The sequence below is a fragment of the Mya arenaria genome, chromosome 14, assembly GCF_026914265.1.
Source record: "Mya arenaria isolate MELC-2E11 chromosome 14, ASM2691426v1".
NCBI classification, from domain to species: domain Eukaryota; kingdom Metazoa; phylum Mollusca; class Bivalvia; order Myida; family Myidae; genus Mya; species Mya arenaria.
The window spans coordinates 51,966,582-51,989,124 of record NC_069135.1 but is presented as its reverse complement, the minus strand read 5'-3'; the positions used below and the strand labels follow the sequence as shown (position 1 = coordinate 51,989,124).

General features: G+C 35.5%; 2 protein-coding genes and 1 pseudogene across 2 annotated transcripts; all 3 read right to left on the bottom strand.

Annotated features, from left to right (window-relative positions):
• Nucleotides 1-3,521: 3,521 nt before the first annotated feature.
• LOC128216235 (polypeptide N-acetylgalactosaminyltransferase 3-like) lies at nucleotides 3,522-7,379 on the bottom strand. Its single transcript, XM_052922805.1, has 2 exons — nucleotides 6,346-7,379; nucleotides 3,522-4,179 (listed from the first exon to the last, which is right to left on the bottom strand). The coding sequence occupies exons 1-2, from the start codon at nucleotides 7,377-7,379 to the stop codon at nucleotides 3,522-3,524; spliced, it is 1,692 nt and encodes a 563-aa protein (XP_052778765.1).
• Nucleotides 7,380-10,864: 3,485 nt separating this feature from the next.
• On the bottom strand, nucleotides 10,865-13,389 carry LOC128216234 (polypeptide N-acetylgalactosaminyltransferase 3-like). Its single transcript, XM_052922804.1, has 2 exons — nucleotides 12,356-13,389; nucleotides 10,865-11,501 (listed from the first exon to the last, which is right to left on the bottom strand). Exons 1-2 carry the CDS (start codon nucleotides 13,387-13,389, stop codon nucleotides 10,865-10,867), a joined length of 1,671 nt encoding a protein of 556 aa, XP_052778764.1.
• Nucleotides 13,390-19,298: 5,909 nt separating this feature from the next.
• On the bottom strand, nucleotides 19,299-22,102 carry LOC128216233 (polypeptide N-acetylgalactosaminyltransferase 3-like; annotated as a pseudogene).
• Nucleotides 22,103-22,543: the final 441 nt, after the last annotated feature.

Here is a 22,543-nt window from a genome sequence, read left to right as displayed (position 1 = left end):
TTTAAAATGCATTGATGTTTTAAAGCTCTCACAGATTTACCGTTTTTACAACTTTTTTATTTGGTGTCTTGGAATGAGCAAAGATTTGCGTAAATATCAGCAAACCAGTGATAAAAGACTCCTGACAAAATATCAGATCGCAGATTTTCATATTTCCGTTCCAAAATTAATGTTTCATGGTTAAAACCGTTACTAACGGCTTAAGAAAAATGCACAAAACAACATTTTTTTAACTTAAATATAAAAATCTGCAATCTAATCTTTTGTCAGCAGTCTTATATCACTGATTTCTATGGATTTTCGCAAAAATTGGCTAGCTGTTAGACAAAAAATAAAAAAGTTGTAAAGACGTTCAATCTGTGAGAGTGCAGCTTAAAAGTGACTCGCTCATGTTTTTGGACCTAAAATACTTTCCCCGATAATGTATCTGAAAACACTTATTTTATCATTTTTTACTCTATGACATCGAAATTGCAGAAAAATATAGTTAAAGCATAACAAAGTATTTTGGTTTTTATCGGGTACGAACCTACGCAGGTAAGGTCAAGATGAAATTAACAAACAGTCAGCTAGTCCACACGGTCACCGGAACTTTAACAAAAGTTGTGGATATATTAACCTTTGAGGGTACATTGATTACATCAAGTGATAATGTCAATCAACCAATCATGAACACACTCCACAGCCGTATTTAATTTTCAATCGCGTTATTAACGCTCATGAAAATTGTGATATTCAAAGACAATATTTGACCAAATACCAACATTTGCTGAAGAGTTCCAGCTTTTGTTTTTTTTTGTTTTAACACACCTTATGATTTGCCACACTTTATTTATTTCGTAATTATAAAAGTGCATTTTACAAACCATGAGCGAGTCACTTTAAAGGCCTTGTTTAAGTAATGTTTGGCATGATAATCCCCTGCTGTGCATATTCTGCTAACCGCACCCTTGTGACAGTAGGGGCAAATTTCCTGTGTATTCGTTTATTGGCTCAGGGCCATTTAGGGTCAATTTATATAATAAAACATCCCAAACTGCACAGCAGCATACTCAGATTGGAGATCTAATAAGACAATTATGCAATAAGATTAAGATCAATTAATAACAGAGGCTGTGTACAAATACATGTTTTTTGTGTTTGTTTTTTTTGTTGTTGTTTTTTTTTTTTGGGGGGGGGGGGGGTCACTTATAGAAGGCTTAAACCAGGCCTTTAAGATCACAAAATATATTAAACCTTAAAATTGTGCCGTTGTTTTTATATTATGTATTAATCTCTCAAGTTCCATATATTTTCGACATATGTATCTTTATGCAACAGTTTCTGTGCTAATATCGTGTAATCTAGCTTAATAGAATTACAATATCACCAGACTTGCATGGGAACAGATGCAAAATAAAATTAGGGTCGTGTGGCCATTAAAGGCTACCTTCATCCAGATTACAATCATATACCATAAAACTGGCTTAAGGAACAGATTGACATTAAATGTAATGATACAAAGTCCATAATCAACCAATAAAAACAGATCTTGGTTAAGCCTAGCTCACACTCTCACCATTTTTTTCTGAATAAGTATCCGATTTACAAAGTTTTGTGAAACGTGGCTTAGGGTCAATATCCTTCGTTCAGCATTTGGAGCTCCTCGGTTGTTTTCGATAAAAATGATCGAGGAGTTCCAAATGCTTCGTTCAGCTGCCATTTTTTACAGCCGTCGTTTACGCATACGTGGTCCGTAGATATCCGTTTGATATTTCAATTCGAAATGAATTTTCGTTATAAATTGCACAAAGGAGTAAGTTACAAGCAATGTTATATGTCAATTGGTTGGGCAAAGTAAGTCTGTAGTATATGGAAGTAATGGCCTAAATTTCCAACGCGTTGTGTGGCCCGATAAATCTTAGATGGCGTCCAAAATGGCCGCGATAAAATTTCGATTCAGTAAATATGTTAAAATATGGCAATTTTCTTTACTTAGACAAGGACGAATACTCAAATGGATATGACTTTTCTAAAATTGTACTTCAAATTTACCGTATATACGTACACCATTGACCACTTCAAGGTACATGTAATGGTCATTTACAGGTCAGAGTATAAAAATAAAATAAACTACAGAAGACATTAAAAAAATAGCCGATTATTGTGATATACGGAAGCTAACGGTATTTTCTTTAGAAAATACACACTTAAAGTCATGGTTTTTTGAATGCAGGATACTGCCACAATATTTATCTTTCACATAGACGAATGAAGAAATAGAAAATGTAAATTCAAATACCTGAGGAGTGTATACACCACAGGAGTGACATTCAACGATTCTGATAATATGCTAGGTGATCAAGAGTTAAAGGCATTTTTTTTAAATGAATTAGTATTTATTAAAGTTCACCAATATTTCACCAAGACACATTCTTGATTTTTTTTATAAACTTATAACTCAAATTCTCAATTATTCAAGAGTAGAGATTCAATACCGGGTCTCAGGTCGAGTGCACTCATTTAGTATTTTTCAAATGGTAACTTGGCGCTAAAGCATTATCTCAAATGACTTTTTATGGTTAAACAGGTATATTAAATAAAATAAATGAAAGTTAGTTTACTACTATTAAATGTTGGTTAAAGCTTTAAACATGCAGCAATAAGAAAAAAAACCCATTAAATACGCATGTTTAATGTTAAAAAATCAATTGATGGAAACACAACTAATTGGGCTTTGAAAGTGAAAATGTTGTATGTATGTATGTATTTCTTTAGACCTTGGGGTCAAGGATAACCCGTGAAAGTGCAAGCACTTATTTCCAACGGGGTCCTTTGTTTTTGCTGAAGGGGCAGCACGCTGAAGAGACAGTGGTGAGATACAAGGAAGTCCGGGTGCGATACGCTAGCTCTTTTTCGAAGAGACCCATTGGTTCTTTTACGTACTCGGTGTAAAGCACCGATACACGGGGTACAACTTTCCTGGGTTAAACCAGTACTGAGTACACCACTTTTCCAAGCACTACCCTTTAAATGCCGAGCGCCAGGCAAGGGAGCTACTCGTACCAATTTTAACGTCTTTTGATATGACGAGGCCAGGGATCGAACCCACGATCTCCCGCCCCGTAGGCGGACGCTTAACCACTAGGCCACGGAGATGGCAAAACGCATGTCACCGTAGATATATATCCTCAGGTATTTGAATTCTGTTACTTTTCAATATAGGCTTTTACGAAGCATGATCAAATCAAGGAGTAAGGATACTTAATTATTCTTACTGCTAGTTTAACAACCACTGCAGTGTGATTTTGTTCATAAAGTACTTTACGACACCTTCCACACTTGAACGGCTAAAATGAAAGATCAAATAAAAAAAAGTTTACTAAACATTAAACAACGATATTCGCTAAAAACGAACCGGCGTAGGATTACAAACAACGCAAATGTATACATGTTTTATCTCAAGTGAATCAACATTATGTTCAACAAGTGTTTTTTGCAATACAAATCATTTAGCTACAAAACTTAAAAAAGGGGGAACTTTAAGGCTTTGCAACAGCTGCATCACGTTTTTTCCCGAAGATCCAACTCTGAGCAAGACTACCGTCACATTTCGTCAGCATAGGTGATCTTTCATTTGTTGCCGTAATGCAGAGATTTGCAAAATCTTCACTCCGTATACTTCCATCAGGTTCATATATCCACTTTGTTCCGTTTTCGCCTCTATCCACTTGTCTTACAACGGCCTCAACTTTCACAGTATCATTTTTTATGACAACAGACACTGTGTTGCCTTCAATAGAGCGAATTTGTCCAGTAGGTGTAAAGATGAAATACTGATTTGGCGGACTTACGGCATAACAAGAATACTGAATTAACGTGTATTTTTCATTTTCTTTTGCCAAATCGAAGCACAACTTGCTAGCCCGGTTTTTAATTTGACCTTTCCTTTTAATATCTCTTGGAATATAAACGTCCGATATGGATTTAATTACGTTGACGAAGTATTGGTATGGCTTGCACTTGTTTCTTCGTCGAATGGACATTCTTTCGGACAGGTCCCCCACGGTAACATTTCTGGTGCTTACATAGTCTTCAAACAGTTCAGAATATGGCGGATCAAGCCATACACGCGCAAATCGGATCTTGTTTCTTGAGTGAAAATCGTTTTCTTTCGTGAAGCCACCCCATGGAGTAATTCTGCAAGAGAACATTTATCCATTAAAGTGACGGTCCTAGGAATTTATAATTTGAGGGGGAGGGGGGCGGGGGCACAGTCGTCTAACCCACCTCAAACCTCTATTTCAATGGGGGTATTAAAATGACACGAATAAAATCGTTCATGCATTTAAACCCTTCAATCATTATACTTTTTTTACACCTTTTAAGTAGACATACTTAAGAAAATAACACTTATAAATAGGATCTGACGCGAGTTGTCATTTAATACAAGATTTTATTAAAAGAGTTCTTGAAATTTGTTAGTAAGCGAGCCTCTGGCGAGCTTACTTACAACGTTCATGGACGAGTTTAATAAAAATCTTGTATAATATGACAACGAGTGTCAGATATTTTTATCACATGCTTAAAACCGTGTTTTTGTTACCAATTTAGGTCCACTTTCTGAACCCATTGTTTGACAGCCAAAGAACTCAGAGTGGAATGTCAACGATGCGCCATATAAATAGTTCCAAATGAAAATGACAAAAGTAGCTAGCAGTTATCGAGTTTTTATTCTGATAAAGCGCTTAACATGTCACAAATATAAAAATATGTAGTAAAATATCATACAGCATGAATAACGAACAATTTTAACCAAGAAAAACAATAAGTACACAATTTGATGATGTCACGCTGAGAAACAATGCATTTACGCGGTTTGTGTGACTTACATCGGTCTGTCAAGTTTTACTGTGTGCACGGATTAAAAAGTTATTCGCTGTCGCTTTCTACGATAATTTTGCAGCGTTCTCTTTGTGTACATGGATTTACACAACATGCAGATCATTACGGCGAAGCCTTACTCTGTACTGCATGGATGTTGATGTTGAAAAAGTTCCACCAAGAATGTTTCCAGAGAACATGATGTTCTAGCCGTCATAGGATGTGAATTGAGAAGCCTGTGCTGCTGAATTTGTATGTGTGTTTTTGGTAACCGACAGCTGATTGAACTGGCAAGCAAATGGCATTGATTGCATATTGCCTGTATTTGTCAAGATGGATATGTTTGAAATGTGTTCGTGTTGTTTTTCTCTAATGTGGCTGTATTTGTTAACTGACTGGGCTTTTTCTGTGACTAGTGATCTGCATTATCTTGTTGGACAATGTTATCAGAAAGGTTTCGAACAAGATGCTTTCTGGCACTATGATTTTTTAGCCATTTGTCACCTGGAAGTCCAACAGCTTTATTATTGAAGTAAGTATTTGCTGTCCTTTAAACCATTTTGTTTACAAACAATGCGGAGGGATATCTTGGTCGCGTGTGATAAGTCTAGCCAATAGAAATGTTTCATATGTTATCTTACATATGTATAAGATAAAAATATTTGTAATGGGTATACTACACGGAAAACAAGGGTAAGCATATGATAAATATTTTTATATATAGAATTATATTTATATTCCAAACATACCCTTTTATGGTTATAACATCCGGTGTGCACTTGACAATTGGGGCATATCAACGGCACAAAATAAATTATATATCCAGAAGAACTCAAAGTTGTTTTGGTGTAAGCTTTTCTTTAGACTTTGAGCTCAATAAACATAAATATAAATTTGATGGTAATACAATTATTTATTGCATTGTTCAATTATAAGGTAAGTGGTGTTTAAACATATTAGCAGTTAGTTAGGCAGTCATTCGGAGCTCCTCTGCCATTTTAATCGAAAAAAACTTCGGATGCATTTGGACGGTTTACACACTTAAAAAGCGGTACGTTTAAGTCCCCTGCAAGTAGATCGCGTAGTAATTTTATTTAGTAGTTGAACTTATCACTTAACGTTTGGGAATCTTAATTATGTTTGCAATAATACACTTCATTCACTGGCAATCAATTTAAACTTAGATCAATAAACACAACTTAAAAACAATACAATCAATTAAGGATATACTTAAAGAAAATACGAGCTACTTCAACTGATAAACTGGCATACATCCGAGGTTGTTTTCGATGGCCGAATGAACGGCAGTTAGCTCTCGCAAAAGTAATTGTCCAAGCCCATAGCCTTTCATCGTTATCTCACCTGACAATTAACAGCCAAACGCTTTGCCTGGAAAGCAATTTCTCATAGTGCGTTTATCCTAGATTATCATTGAAAAGAATTGACCTGAAGTACATCTATCAAAACCATAAACCGTCTTACCTAAACATATGACCGACAGTTGAGCAAGGAACCATTTCGACGCGGCCTCCACAGAGCCAAGTTTTTACAGAAATGTCAATTTGTTCACTCCCCCAAATACGCATGCCAGGGTCAAAACCACCAATGGACATGAAGAACTCTTTGCGCATGACCATCATCATGCCTTGAATAACTGCATATGGAATCGGCGCAACACTCTGATTACGCTTTTGGCGGAAATCGTCACTGTAAAAGGTCCACCTTTGGTCAAGCGTCACCTGGTCGAAGAATGGGAAATGATCATCAAACTGGAGATCATAAGGATCGTTGGTAGAAAGCTCGAAATGGAAATCGTCTTTGTCTATTCTGCCTACATGAGAGCAAAGCAATGCATTGGGCTCTTGGACCAAACGGTGAAGAAGGGGCTCAGCCCATTTAGTTCCAACCTCCATGTGTCCGTCCAAAACAGCAAAATACCTGGCTGTTACTGCTGCAATTCCACTTTGGCGCGCCATCATTAGACCACGTGACGTTTCATGGCGGACAATGCGAACTTTTTCCAAAGCCTTTGCGTGAATCGCTACTTTAAGTCTTAGTTCAATGTCTTTTGAGCCATCATCTACCAGTATGATCTCCTTCAGAAGTATTTCTGGTGTCATTTGTAAAACGCTGTAGACAGTCCGGAGTAAAATACTTGGCCATTCATCGCGAAAAATGATCACCACTCCAATTTGGGGCAAATCGTCGGGATACTCAATCTTTTGACAATCAGCTGGTCGAATGTCCATTATTTTTCTTCGTAAACTGACCAAGTCGCTAATGAACGTGTTGAATCGATGCTTATCGTTATTCGCTTTAAATTGTTGCAACGAAATATTTAATTTTCCAATATCAACACGTATCCCACCTTCTCCTGGCCCGTAGCGAATTCGTTTCGTCACATCTATCGATGTGTTCATTTTTTTATATATCTCGCTCAAACTCAGCTTATTCTGCTGAAATGTACCATTCATGTCAATGCCATTCGAAGACATTTCCATCTGAACATCATGCATTTTGTGAACTAGAACCAATAGTGTTGCAAGATAAAGAAAAAGAATCCATTTCAGCAAAACTTTGAGATTTATTTGCTGTTTATTTGTCATTTTGATTATCGTATTCTTCACGGATTGATTTTTAACTCCCTTCACTTTCTCAGATGACTATCAACATTCTAAACCTTCTCAATTTTCATATAGCCGTGTATGACAGAGCGCAGCTTCATGGAAATCCTTATACGTATCGACGTTCAAATAATATGATGATTAGAGCACGTTTTATATCACAACTGCCTGAAATCTCATTAGTTTGATAACCAAGGTGTTGCAGCATAATCCCATGACATTTCTTGGGAAACAAACTTAATCGGACTAGAGCAGTTGTTTTAGTTCTTAAACTGTAGTCATGTATACACATAATCATATCATCTTAAAGTTTTGCACCAATGATCGAGAGATTTTTTTCGGACTGGTTAAAATGGTACACAGGAGCACATATATATTTATTTTGAAAAAAAATATTTTGATTTCTGTAACACGTATTTTCTTAAAATTTAATTACATATTTCGTTTTTCTTTAACGCTTAAATATGAGGGTGTCAAGCCATACTTTCCATTATCAGTAATAATTTGCTGAACATGAATGTGTCAATATCGTAGAAAATTATTATAAAACGAACCATATTAGACTATGATTAGCTTAAGAGTTCGCGGGAAATAATCTTTAATCGCACCTATCCACTTTTAAACCACACATGTTTCGATTGTATTTGAAGGGGCGTATGTCAGAAGTCTTTCCCTGACGTTACGCCATCACTTATTCCAAATCGTGGATTTATTGAATACGATTTATTTATGGAAAAAAACTACATAAACAAGCTCAGTAGCCAAAAGTTTAGTCATGAACCCCATTTTATGGCCCGGGGTAGACGCGAAAGACATAGAATAAAAACACAAAAAAAATCACAAACAAGCAACATGGAACAACAACACAGTGTATATCTACTTTATACAAAAAATAGGTATGTTTATTAAGAATTGTTAGGTACCGCAAATGCTGTTACGATTTGCATCGATTCATTTTTTTACAAATTATACACGTATTTGATGTATTTTTATTTCTACACGTACAAAGTTTTAACCAATTTTTAATTATAATATTATATCTTCCATTTATTCAATTTAACCTACCTGTTTCATCACGTCATTATGCGTTGAAACTTTTAACGCCAAGTAACTCTTTAATAATGCTAAATGAGTGCGCTCAACCTGAAACCCAGAATTGAATCGCAATACTCCACTTGATTAAATGAGTACTGGACTGAAAAGTTTATCGAAATATCAAGAATGTGTCTCGGCTGAACATAAATTAATATGTATTTGTTTTAAAAATAGCCTTTTTTGCTTGACCTACTAGCATTTTATCAGTATTGTTGAATGGCCCTTCATTCTCATATTTAAAAGGCAAATGTTGTGGCAGTCTATTGCCTTTTATAAAAACCGTAACTGTAGAGTGTTCTTTTTAATATTTTCCGTCAGCTTCCATCTATCACAGTAATATATAAAACCATTATTTCAAACACATCTTTTTTTTCAACACAATCAAAAGCCTTTAGGAATGCAACAGATGTGAAGAATAGTTTGTCGATGCTACTGAAAAAATGACAAATTAAATTAGTGCAGTATAACTATGTTGTCCAATGTTCACATGCCGTTACGGAAACCTTATTGGGGTTCTATATAAACTGAATATGTTTCTATCCATTCAGTAAATCTGTTATAACGAATTTTTGTGAACAATTCTCCAATGTTAAAAAAATCTGGATATTCCTCTACCTTCTCGTTCACGTGAGTGATAATGTTATGCGTATCCTGTATCATTATCAAACCTATGTTGAATGGGAATGTTCTACTATAATTGCCCGAATCATTTTCATCACCTCTTTTATTTCTGGTGACCCATGTAAGAACCCCAATTTGATCCCGTGATTCCTTACTCTTCCAATGTGTATCTTAAGATGCCGAGTGTGCTTTGTGGTGTATTTCTGGCGATTGTGTATCAGTATTAAAAAAGCATTTTCATACTTTCCAAACTTGTTCACAGTAACACTATTTTCTTTAGTGACGAGTTATGTAACTAATGCTTTAATATTGTCAGATTTATGGCCCTTTGTATACTTATGACAAGTTTTTGGTTTTGCTAACTACTTAAAAACCGTTTAAAATATTACGTTAAAACTTTCTTCGCTATCTCAGAGTTATAATATGCTCTTTATTTACAAGTAATATAAAGCTTTGTTGCTTAAGGATTGTAAAATTAAATTGCCTTTTTGTTTACTAAGAAATTATGACATTTTTATGGTTTTGTTAACACCTTAGAAAACATTCAAAATATTGAGTTCAAATTTCCATAGTTGCAAGCTACAGCAGTTGCCAATAACCTCATAACATGCCTTCAACATACACACCCTTTCAAATATGCTACCTTTCGCGGCCCTATTGTGATGACTCTAGTTGCATTTATAATTAAGATTTCTCGGAGTAAAAACTTAACTGCTAAATTTAAATTACTGTGCGATTTACTTTCAGCGAAGTTAAATGTAAAGATTCTGACATGCTAAACCGTCCATACACATTTGAGGTTGTTTTCGATGAAAAATGACAGACATGTTCCGAATGATGAGTTACATACCCTTGGTTTAAAGACCAGCAAGTTACGCTAAGATATTCTATAGTTAATTGACCACTAACACTGATATTTTGTATTTTAAGACACCCACTACGCCAAAACCGTCAATAAGAAAGATTAGATAAAAAAGTTGAACATTATTTGTTTGTTTAACATTTAAACGCGATATTCGAAAAAAGTGACACGGCGTATAAGTACACACAAAGCGGTCAAAATGTTTACATTTTAATCTTATGTATATAAAGCATCTTCAGTATTTTTTTTAAATCACTATACATTTAATTACAAAACTTATAACGGCGGCCAATGTTCTGAGATGTACAACCACCTTGATTCTCTGTAATATGTTATAAAAGGGAAACACATCACAGGCTACACTGAGAAGACATTTCCGAGTATGGGTAATTTGCCTTTTATCAAATGTGCAAATTTCAACGAATCAACAGAAAAATGCACCGTGTCGGACTAGTATTTAGTCTTATGTCATCAAATCTTAAAGGTCATTAACAACAAGCTAATTAGGTACAAACTTGAAACATGGTTTTGGTCTGTTTAAACGACAAAATCTAACCACTTGAATTAGCGGAATAGTGGTTGTACAAAACGAAAAATGTTTTAACATTATTGTAATGTTATACTACATCGAACCAGATGTGTTCTGTCCATGCGGATTACTCTTTTGGGCTAACGCTTTTAACTATTTGTCATTCACAAAAGAACATTAAAACTGTTACGTGAATAAAGCACGAATTATTGACAATAACACAGCCCGTAAAACACGTGTATGTGGCTTTAAGGCTTTGCAACAGCTGTATCAGGTTTTTTTCCCGAAGATCCAACTCTGAGCAGGACTACCGTCACAGTTCGTCATCATAGGCGATCTTTCTTTTGTTGCCGTAATGCAGAGATTTAAAAAATCTTCACTCCGTATACTTCCATCAGATTCATATATCCACTTTGTTCCGTTTTCGCCTCTATCCACTTGTCTTACAACGGCCTCAACTTTCACAGTATCATCTTCTATGACAACAGACACCGTGTTGCCTTCAATGGAGCGAATTTGTCCAGTAGGTGTCAAAATGTAATACTGATTGGCCGGAATAATGGCATGACAAGCATACTGAATTAACTTGTATTTTCCATTTTCTTTTGCCAAATCGAAGCACAACTTACTAGCCCGGTTTTTAATTTGACCTTTCCTTTCAATATCTCTTGGAATATAAACGTCCGATATGGATTGAACAACGTTGACGAAGTATTGGTATGGCTTGCACTTGTTTCTTCGTCGAATGGACATTCTTTCGGACAGGTCCCCCACGGTAACATTTCTGGTGCGTACATAGTCTTCAAACAGTTCAGAATATGGCGGATCAAGCCATACACGCGCAAAGCGGATTTTGTTATTTGAGTGAAAATCGTTTTCTTTCGTGAAACCACCCCATGGAGTAATTCTGCAAGAGAACATTTATCAATTAAAGTGACGGTCCTAGGAATTTATTACTTGAGGGGTAGGGGGGGGGGGGGGGCACAACCGCCTAACCCGCTTCAAGCCTCTATTTCAATGGGGGTATTGAAATGACACGAATAAAATCGTTCATGCATTTATACACTTTAATCAAGAATACTTTTATTCATCTTATTAAGTGTATATAGTTATGAAAACACATACATATTTATATTCCGAACTCACCATTATTTTTAGTACCCGACCCTATAAAATATTTACCAGTATACATTTTTTATTGACAGCTAATTTTAGTCCGGTTCCGGTTTCGGTAGTTTTTTGTACCGAAAAACTGTCTTAATATAGACTGCACACGTTAACATTGCTAGCTCTGAAAAGCCGCATTAAGTAAACCCTTTAGTATAACATGGCTATAACATCCAATGTGCACTTGCCAATTGGGGCATATCAACGACACAAAATCAATTATATATAGATAAAAACTCAAAGCTTTTGGTGTCGGTTTTGCGTAAGCTTTTCTTTAGACTTTTGGTCTTTGAGCGCAATAAACAAGAACTTAAGTTTCATGTTGACAAAATTGTTTATTGCTTTGTTCAAATATAAGTTTACTGGTGTTCAACCATTTCAGCAGTACGGCAGTAAGACCTCGCATAAGTTATTGCCTAATCCTATAGCCTTGCAGCGTTGTATTACTTGACATTATATAACCAATTGCTTTGCCTGGTAAGTTATTGCTTATAATGTTTCGGGCTTTTATCTTATAGTTGAATTGAAAAAAATTGATGAATAGTTCATCTATCAAAACCATTAAATATTTTACAGGACTGTGTATTAACTTACCTAAACATATGAGCAACAGTTGAGCACGGAACCATTTCGATGCGGCCACCACAGAGCCAAGTTTTTACAGAAATATCAATCTGTTCACTCCCCCAAATACGCATGCCCGGGTCAAATCCGCCAATAGTCATGAAGAACTCTTTGCGCATGACCATCATCATGCCTTGAATAACTGCATATGGAATCGGCGCAACACTCTGATTACGCGTTTGGCGGAAATCGTCACTGTAAAAGGTCCACCTTTGGTCAAGCGTCACCTGGTCGAAGAATGGGAACTGGTTGTCAACCTTGAGGTCATATGGATCGTTGGTAGAGAGCTCGAAATGGAAATCTTGTTGGTTTATACTGCCTACATGAGAGCAAAGCAATGCATTGGGCTCTTGGACCAAACGATGAAGAAGGGGTTCAACCCATTTAGTTCCGACCTCCATGTGTCCGTCCAAAACAGCAAAATACCTGGCTGTTACGGCTTCAATTCCAGCTTGTCGCGCCATCATAAGACCACGTGACGTTTCATGGCGGACAATGCGAACTTTTTTCAAAGCCTTTGCGTGAATTTCTACTTTTAGTCTTAGTTCAATATCTTTTGAGCCATCATCTACCAATATAATCTCCTTCAGAAGTTTTTCTGGTGTCATTTGTAAAACGCTATAGACCGTCCGGAGTAAAATGCTTGGCCATTCATCGCGAAAAATTATCACCACTCCAATTTGGGGCAAATCATCCGGATACTCAATCTTTTGACAATCAGCTGGTCGAATGTCCATTATTTTTCTTCGTAAACTGACCAAGTCGCTAATGAACGTGTTAAATCGATGCTTATCGTTATTCGCTTTAAATTGTGGCAAAGAAATATTTAATTTGCCAATATCAACAGGTATCCCACCTTCTCCTGGCCCGTAGCGAATTCGTTCCATCACATCTGTGGATGTATTAATTTTTTCAAGTATCTCACTCAAACTCAGCTTATTGTTCTGAAATGTACCATCAATGTCAATGTCATTCGAAGATATATCCTTCTGAACATCATGCATTTTGTGAACTAGAACCAATAGTGTTGCAAGATAAAGAAAAAGAATCCATTTCAGCAAAACTCTGAGATTTATTTGCTGTTGATTTGTCATTTTAATATTCGTGTTCTGAAAAGATTGATTTATTACTCCCTTCACATTCTGAGATGACTATTAAGATTCCAAACTTTCTCACTGTTCACCGTGTACGACAAAGCACAGCTTAATGGAAATCTTTATATGTTTCGACGTTCAAATAATATGATGATTAGCAAACGTTTCATATCATAACTGCTTGAACTATCATTACTTTGTTTACCAAGGTGTCGCAGCATAATCCCATGATATTTCTCGGGGCAACTATCTAATCGGATTAGAGCAATTGTTATAATTCTTGAAATGTTATCGTTTCATGTAGGCTCATTCTCATATTATCTAAAAACAATTGCACCAATGATGGAGATATTAATTTTAAAAAATCAGGTCTGGTTAAAATGGTACATAGGAACACATAAGTATTAATTTTGAAATAATTTCTGAAACGCATATTTTCTTACAGCTTCTCTCTCACAGATTTACCATTTATGCATTTTTTGATTTTTTGTCGTTGAAAGAGCAAATTTTTGCGTAAATATCTGCAAACCAATGATATAAGATTGCTGAAATAAAAAATCAGATTGTAGATTTTCATATTTCCATTCAAAAATTAATGTTTTATGGCTTAAACCGTTAGTAACGGTTTAAGAAAAAAAGCACAAAACATCATTTTTTAACTTAAATAGAAAATACTACGATCGTATTTTTTGTCAACAGTCTTATATAACTGGTTTCCATTTATTTTGACAAAAATTGGCTCGTGCCAAGACAAAAAATAGTAAAGATGTCAAAACATTCAATCTGTGAAAGTGCAGCTTTAATATTGATTATACATTATTCGGTTGTTTTCTTTTACGCGTAAATATGAGGGTGTCAAGCCATGTCTTTCATTATCAGAAATAATTAGGAGATTAAGCGGAGTACCTTTTTAAGCACGACACTTGAGCGAGCCATCGATGCCTGAAGGTTTTTTTTTTTATTATTTTCGTCCCAATATGTTACACAAGATGGGAGCAGGAAGGGTGTTCGTCTCCTTAACTAAATGTTTGAAGAACACATATATAGAAGACACAATTACTAGCGTTTTAAGGGAAAAACAATTAGTGGAGTTAAAACAAACTTAAACTAGTAAAAAAGTTGCATGCATTTATCCCTCATAGCCTTTTCTTTTTTATTCTCAATCTCTGGAATCAAGCATTTGCCCTTTCGGGGTAAATATAATTGTACTGTTCGTCCGGGCGTATATAGTATGCCTAGAACGTCACCGAGTTTGGAAACTTCATCCAATCCGGACAATGAATAAATTAATAAAAGGAGCATTTGTTTTTCTAACATATGTTTTCATAAACATATATTCAAGCTTTGCTCCAATGATTAATGAGATAAACAGCAGGTTTATAAATCAGTTATACGAAAAGTATATCAGAGTATATATTTGAATGTTGAAATGGTAAGTTTTACGCATCGTTTTTAAGCATTCAGATTCAATATACATTGTTTTAACATTTGAAAGATAGTCTTACTTCATCTAACTTAAAATAAAACACTCTGACTTAAATCCACAAGTGAACATGTATCTTATAATGTTATAAAGCATAATTTTATTACAATATCTACAAAATGAATATATAAGACATACACCGCCCTCAAATTGTCTAATTTAACAAAAATGTGTCAATATCGGAGTAAAATGTTATAAGAACGAACTATATCGGACTATTCATAGCTTAAAAATTCGCGGGCAATTACCCTCAATCGCCCCTAGCCACTTTTAAACCATACATGTTTGATTGAATTTGAAGGGTGCATGTCAGAAGTCTTCCCTTGATGTTACGCACCCTCTTACTCCAAATCCTGGATTTATTGAATACAATATAGTTCGTGGCGAACTGTAGGCAGTGAAAAAGGGTACTGTATCTGACTTTTTAATAACCGTATGAGACTGTTCTTGCAATATCCCCATATTGAACACCCGTAGTCAATAATGTTAGCGCTGTAAAAACACTCTTTGCTTTTCTCCAAGTAGATGGCAATTTGAGTTGTTATTCGCACGAACGTGAGCAATTAGTCTTCAAAACGTTTAGTAATCTCTATTTACATCGGAAAGGCACGGTAAAAAGGCCAATCGGCAAGTAGCCGTAGAAAATATGGTCGGCTTTGGTTATTGGTGGAAGTATTTCTACACCAGTCAGAAGAAAGAATAGGTATACATAAGTAAAATAATGTATTATTTAAGTTACTTTAACAATGGTCGTACCCTTATCTATTGCTATAAGATATTCCACGAGAAGAAAAGGGTCGTATTAAATATCGATATGTGTTCGTGTTAGAATGTCATGTTGGGTCTGAGCGAGAGGGGTTAACCTTCCCCCAAAAAAATATTTCCAGAAAAAACGATAAGAAAAGAAACAAGTTCAAGTATTCTGTGCAAAATTATTTAGTGGAAAAAACTACACGTGTGTGAGTAGTTTGGTATGATCAATCCATTGCATGGTATTGTCGGTGTAAATTTCAAAGCATACGTAAATGTAGAATTTGTACAATAATCTGATTACACGAGTATCACCATAATCGTAAACTGTCGTGATCCGGTTAGCCTGTCAGAAAACTTTGGCCATTTTTCTTCGAATACAACCTTTACCATTTTTGGTAAAACAACCAAATATATATCGACGGTTAATAATGATTGGGATCTTTACATCGAACTTCGCTGCAAGTTGTTCGTGCGGTAATTTCAATTTAGCAGTTAAGTGTTTACTAGTCATAAGGGCTCCGAATGGTATCATATTTGAAAAGGGTGCAATTTGAAGGCATATTATGAGGTTATTTGCAACTGCTTTAGCATGTCACTAACTATGGACATTTGAACTTAATATCTTGAATGTTTTATAAGGCGTTAAGAAAACAATAAAATGTCATCATTTCTAAGTAAACAAAATACCAAATTAGTCAAAAGTCAAAATTTGTGAACTTTTTTCAGCATGTTATTAAGGAGTACGTCAAGGTGAATGCCTTTCACAATTTTTTATTAAGTATGTATCATAATGACAGAGAGAATACATTTATGCAATAAAGAGTACATGGTATCGAACAAGAAGATTTGAAATTACGTTTGTTATTGAACGTGGACAATATTAATTTGTTTGGAAAGAAATAAAAACAACTATGTACAGAATTCATTTAATGTTTTAGGTGATTTTTGTGATAGATAGAAGCTGACGATAAATATTGAAAAAAAACCCACTACAGTTATGTTTTTTTCAAAAAGGTTACCACAACATTTGCTTTTTAAATATAAGAATAAAGAAATAGTAAGTCATTTCAAATACCTTTTAACTTTTGGTTAAACTGTGTACGTGTAGAAATAACAAAAACATTAAATACGCGTATACTATGTCAAAAAAAAACCCGAATTGATGCAAATCATAACAAAATAAATGTTACTCTCTCAGTTAGGCCTCACGAAGCGTAGTTAAAACAAGGCGTAGGGAAAACGTTATTATTCTTACTGCTAGTTTAACAGAGACTAACGGACAATTATGTTCAAAATTTAAATTCATATATCTGAATCATCTAGGTCAATGTTTAACAGAACTATGTTCAGTTTTAAGATAATGGAGTCGCTCCACGTAGTTAACATTCCAAACTACAGAAATGCTTGATCTAGGATTGGCTTGACATCACACAGGTTAACTGCGGAAACCGGAAGCTGGTGAAGATGAATTTCATTTTGTTTTGGAATGCGATAGTTATAAATATATCAGGACAAATATAAATAACTACTTTTGGCGTAATCTAAGTTTCTTTTAGTAATTAATTAACAGTGAAATTTCAGTTGAAATATAAGTCTTTAGAAATAATTAAGACGCCAATTAGTAGTTCGTTTCGTACTTTTCCGTAAATGTTTGAAACGAGTACATGTTGTCTCTCTTGACTTGTTGTTCTATTTATGGTAGTTATTGACGTCGCGTAGAACCTTAAGTTCATAATTGTTAGTATTACAGCACCTGAGATTTGTATGCCCCAATTGGTGGCAGATAGTTATCTGATCGTATGTCCGTCCATTCCCACGGTTTCCAATCTATACATGAAGAACGCTTATCCAAATAAAGGCACAGGGTGCTTAAGCTTTGTAGGCAGGTAGATCATGACCTATAGATAAAGCCTTTAGATTTTGAGATCAGTTGGTCAAAGGACAATGTCGTTGTGACCTTAAGACAACCTTCAGCTGAAAATCGGTTTCCGATCAATATTTGAAGAACACTATGGCCCAAGGTCCTCAAACTTCGTAGGCAAGTTGGTCGGCTTTAGAGGTCAGTGGGTCAAAGGTCGAGGTCGTTGTGACCGTAAAATGAGAATGCGCAGATTCCCCATCAATAATTAAAAACGCTTAGTCCTAGAGACCTCGAACCTAGAGGTCTCTTAAAAATGACCAACACTCTATTTTGACGTCAGTTGGTCAAGAGTCAAGGTCCTTTAATAGCTGAAGAATGATTGTATCCACAAAGGTGGTATGCTGGTAAAGTGCATCTGCTTCCTTTTAGTCATGTTTCAAGAACTTTCGCGGCGCCTTGATGCTTTGCATGAAAATAAGTCTTGTTATAATACTATTATACTGCATAATAAGCATAAAAATGCAATAATTAAAGTATATCACATAGAGTTATTTAAAGATATTTTGTACAAATATTATGCCAGATAACATCTTGCTGTACCAGTATATTTACTTTGTTGTCAATTCTGCAATGCTATCGATCTTGTCAGATTTGCTTGCATAATATGTATATATATTTAATCTTGAACGTCTAAAAAGTTATTAACAAACAAAATAATAATGTTGACTGACAAACAGAGGGACGGACATGGTGATCATTAATGGGCACCAACATAAATTTGCGGGGTAATAAATATACTCTTCAGTGGGAATTAAGTTTACATATAACTAAATTATTGTTAAAACTCTATATGTATAGAATCAATTAAAATTATAACTATTAATCATTTTAAGAACTTCTTTTACTTATGTACCGGCACACATCCGAGTTTCGTCGTATGGCGGATTTGTCCGAGCTGTTGTCATTACCGATCAGCATCGTTACAGTTAGTGTAATGCGTTTCACAAATTGAGGTTACAAACCACTAAATAAATCTCTTGTATATTCTATAGCGAATTGACCAATAAGACAGATGTATTGTGTTTTACTACACCCACTACCCTTAAACGGCTAATAAGAAAGATGAGATGAAAAAACGATTACTTGTTTGCTTAACATAAAACAACGATATTCGATAATATGACACGGCGTAGGAGTACAAACAACGCAACGAAAATGTATACATTTTATCTCAAGTAGATCAACCATGTTCATGAAGTTATTTCTAAATAACAAACCATTAAGCTACAACACTTTAAACGGCGGAAAGTAGCCAATTAACTGAGATGGCATAACCACCCTGATTCTCTGTCATATGTTATAGAAGGGAAAACGCAACACAAGTAACACTGAGAAGTTTTTTCCAAGTATGTGTGATTTGTTTTTATCAAATGAGCCTTGAAAAATGGATCAACAGTATAAATCTTAGTACTGAGCATATATGTTCAAACAATAAAATCGAACCACGCGAATTGGCGGGATTCGGTTGTACAAATCAAGACAGATTCAACATCATTGCAATGGTATAGTACAGAAAAGCAGATGTGTATTATCCATGGGCATTTCTCTTTTGGTATAACAACGTAATCTTTTTGTCATTCACAACATAGCATTAAAACTGTTACTTGAATAAAATACCAAATATTGGCCATGCAACTGACTGTAAAACACGTGTATAGGGTTTTAAGGCTTTGCAACAGCTTTGGCACGTTTTTCCCCCCAGATCCAACTCTGAGCAGGACTACGGTCACAGTTCGTCATCATAGTCAATATTCCATTTGTTGCGGTAATACAGAGATTTGAAAAATCTTCACTCCGTATACTTCCAACAGGTTCATATATCCACTTTGTTCCGTTTTCGCCTCTATCCACGTGTCTTACGACATCAACTTTCACAGTATCTTCTTCTATGACAACAGACACTGTGTTACCTTCTGTGGAGCGAATTTGTCCAGTAGGTGTCAAAATGTAATACTGATTTGCTGGAATCACAGGATGACAAGGATACTGAATTAATTTGAACGCTTCATTTTCCTTTGCCACATCTAAGCACACATTAAAGGATTTGTTGTAAACTTGACCTTTCCATTGTATATCCTTTGGAATATAAACGTCCGAAATGGATTGAACAACGTTGACGAAGTATTGGTATGGCTTGCACTTATTTCTTCGTCGAATAGATATTCTTTAGGACAGGTCACCTATTGTAAAAATTCTGGTGCTCACATCAAGCCACACACGCGCAAATCGGATCTTGTTTCTTGAGTGAAAATCGTTTTCTTTTATGAAACCACCCCATGGAGTAATTCTGCAAGATAACAATTATACATTATGATCAGGCGAAACAAATGTGTGTCCTGTTTCACGACATATCCTTATATTTGTACCCGACCCTATATATTATTTTCACATTAAATAAAAAAAATTATTTTACCTCTAATTCTGGAATGTTTGTGTATGTCTTTTATTTTGGAAGTTTCTTGTACCGGAAAACTGTTTTATAGACTGCATTTACTTTTGATGTAGATAAAATTGCTGCGGTTTTAAAAATGAAAACATAGCTGAGACAGTTCCTAACTAGTGTTTCTGTTTTCCTAGCCAATATAAACGATATAGACATAAACGATGTGTGTATATACATTGTAGTATATTTATGTTAAGAAAACATAAATTTTCATTTCTGTCCCCTGTGTGGGAAAAGGATATTCAGATACAGCTTAAGCTAACAAAAAAGAAAAATTCGACCCTGATTGTTTTGCAGTGAAATAAAAAACAAACATGTTTCCATTACGACTTATACGGGCGATGCTTTCTGCCAAGTTCAATAGAAGCAAACAATAATCTTAGAAAAACGTTGTTGCCGATGATATGGAAAGTCAGCTCATTGGTATTCAAACACTTCAATATTACATGGTAATTGCATCCCAAAGCGGTTTTGATTGTGGACTTGTCTTTAGGCTTTTTATCTATGTGCGCAAAAAACCTAGAAAAGCCAATACAGTAAACCCCGGATATAGCGAACGCATCGAGACTTTAATGTCCGGGGTAACTTATATCCGGAATGTGTATAGCGAACTTTATTATATAAGGAACAAGGCGAACAAACGAACAAACACACGTCGAACGTTCAATTATAGAAACCACATTCATTTTATGGCATTATTTTGGTTTTCAAATAAACTCTGTGATATTAAACTTTGCTATTACAGTTTGTCTTTGTTTATTTATTTACTTCTGCATGCGTGCCTCCTTTAGGAGAGTTCTAGGGACAGTAACTGCAATTTCGTGTATTCAGTATCAGTATGCCTCACACTGTATTTCTCAGCGTATTGTACGTAACATAATGAACAAAGAAAACAAGGTACAACGCGCATATTGTATCATTGAACACGTTGGTGGGTTTTAAAAATCCGTCATTTGTATTTGCTCTACTTTTGCCTCATTCTTTAACGAGTATGTGTCACTGATCGCTGTTATATCAATACCCCGATCAAAAATGTAGTGTGTGTTCGGATTTTTATCATTGCCATTAAAAATAATTGATCTATAGTACATCTTTCTGATATTTTTAAACCCTTAACATGACGTGGATGGTCTTACCTAAACATATGAGCGACGGATGAGCACGGAAACATTTCGACCCGGCCTCCAAAGAGCCAAGTTTTTACAGAAATGTCAATCTGTTCGCTCTCCCAAATGGCCGGGTCAAATCCACTAATGGACATGAAAAACTCTTTGCGCATGACCATCATCATGCCTTGAATAACTGCATACGGAATCGGCGCAACACTCTGATTACGCGTTTGACGGAAATCCTCACTGTAAAAGGTCCACCTTTGGTCAAGAGTCACGTGGTCAAAGAATGGGAATTGTTCATCAAATATAAGGTTATTCGGATCGTTATTAGAGAGCTGGAAATGGAAATCCTCTTGGTTTATACTGCCAACATGAGAGCAAAGCAATGCATTTGGCTCTTGGACCAAACGATGAAAAAGGGGTTCAACCCATTTAGTTCCGACCTCCATGTGTCCGTCCAAAACAGCAAAATACCTGGCTGTTACTGCTTCAATTCCACTTTGGCGCGCCATCATAAGACCACGTGACGTTTCATGGCGGACAATGCGAACTTTTTTTTCAAAGCTTTTGCGTGTATCGCTACTTCTAGTCTTAGTTTAATATCTTTTGATCCATCGTCTACCAGTATTATCTCCTTCAGAAGTTTTTTCTGGGGTCATTTGTAAAACGCTGTAGACAGTCCGGAGTAAAATACTTGGCCATCCATCGCGGAAAATGATCACCACTCCAAATTGCGGCATTATTTTTCTTCGTAAACTAACCAATTCGCTAATGAATGTGTTGAATCTATGCTTATCGTTATTCGCTTTAAATTCCGGCAAAGAAATATTTAATTTTCCAATATCAACAGGTATCCCACCTTCTCCTGGCCCGTAGCGAATTCGTTCCGTCACATTTATAGATGTATTCATTTCTTTAAGTATCTCACTCAAACTCAGTTTATTCTTCTGAAATGTACCATTAATGTCAATGTCATTCGAAGGTCTTTCAAACTGCACATTGTGTGTTTTGTGAACTAGCACCAACAATGTTACAAGATAAAAGAAAAGAATCCATTTCTGCAAAACTTTGAGATTCATTTGCTGTTTATTTGCCATTCGGATTTTTTTTAACGGATTGATTTTTAATTCCCTCCACTTTCTAAGCTGACTATTAAAACTCAAAGCCTTTTAATTTTCAGTTAACCCCCATGCATCCGTGCACAGCTTCATGAAAATCCTAATACGTATCTACGTTCAAATAATATGATGATTACGTTTTGTATCACAACGGCCTGAACTATCATTCATTAGATAACAAAGGTGACGCAGCCCAATCCAATGGAATTGCTCTGGACATATGCTTTATCAGGC

Excerpts from the sequence above, each read along its gene's own strand:
- LOC128216234 (XM_052922804.1), bottom strand. The coding sequence starts at position 13,389 with ATGCATGATGTTCAGAAGGATATATCTTCGAATGACATTGACATTGAT. Across the intron at positions 11,502-12,355 it reads ACTGTTGCTCATATGTTTAG|AATTACTCCATGGGGTGGTT; the intron begins GTAAGTTAATAC and ends GTTCTCTTGCAG.
- LOC128216235 (XM_052922805.1), bottom strand. The coding sequence starts at position 7,379 with ATGCATGATGTTCAGATGGAAATGTCTTCGAATGGCATTGACATGAAT. Across the intron at positions 4,180-6,345 it reads ACTGTCGGTCATATGTTTAG|AATTACTCCATGGGGTGGCT; the intron begins GTAAGACGGTTT and ends GTTCTCTTGCAG.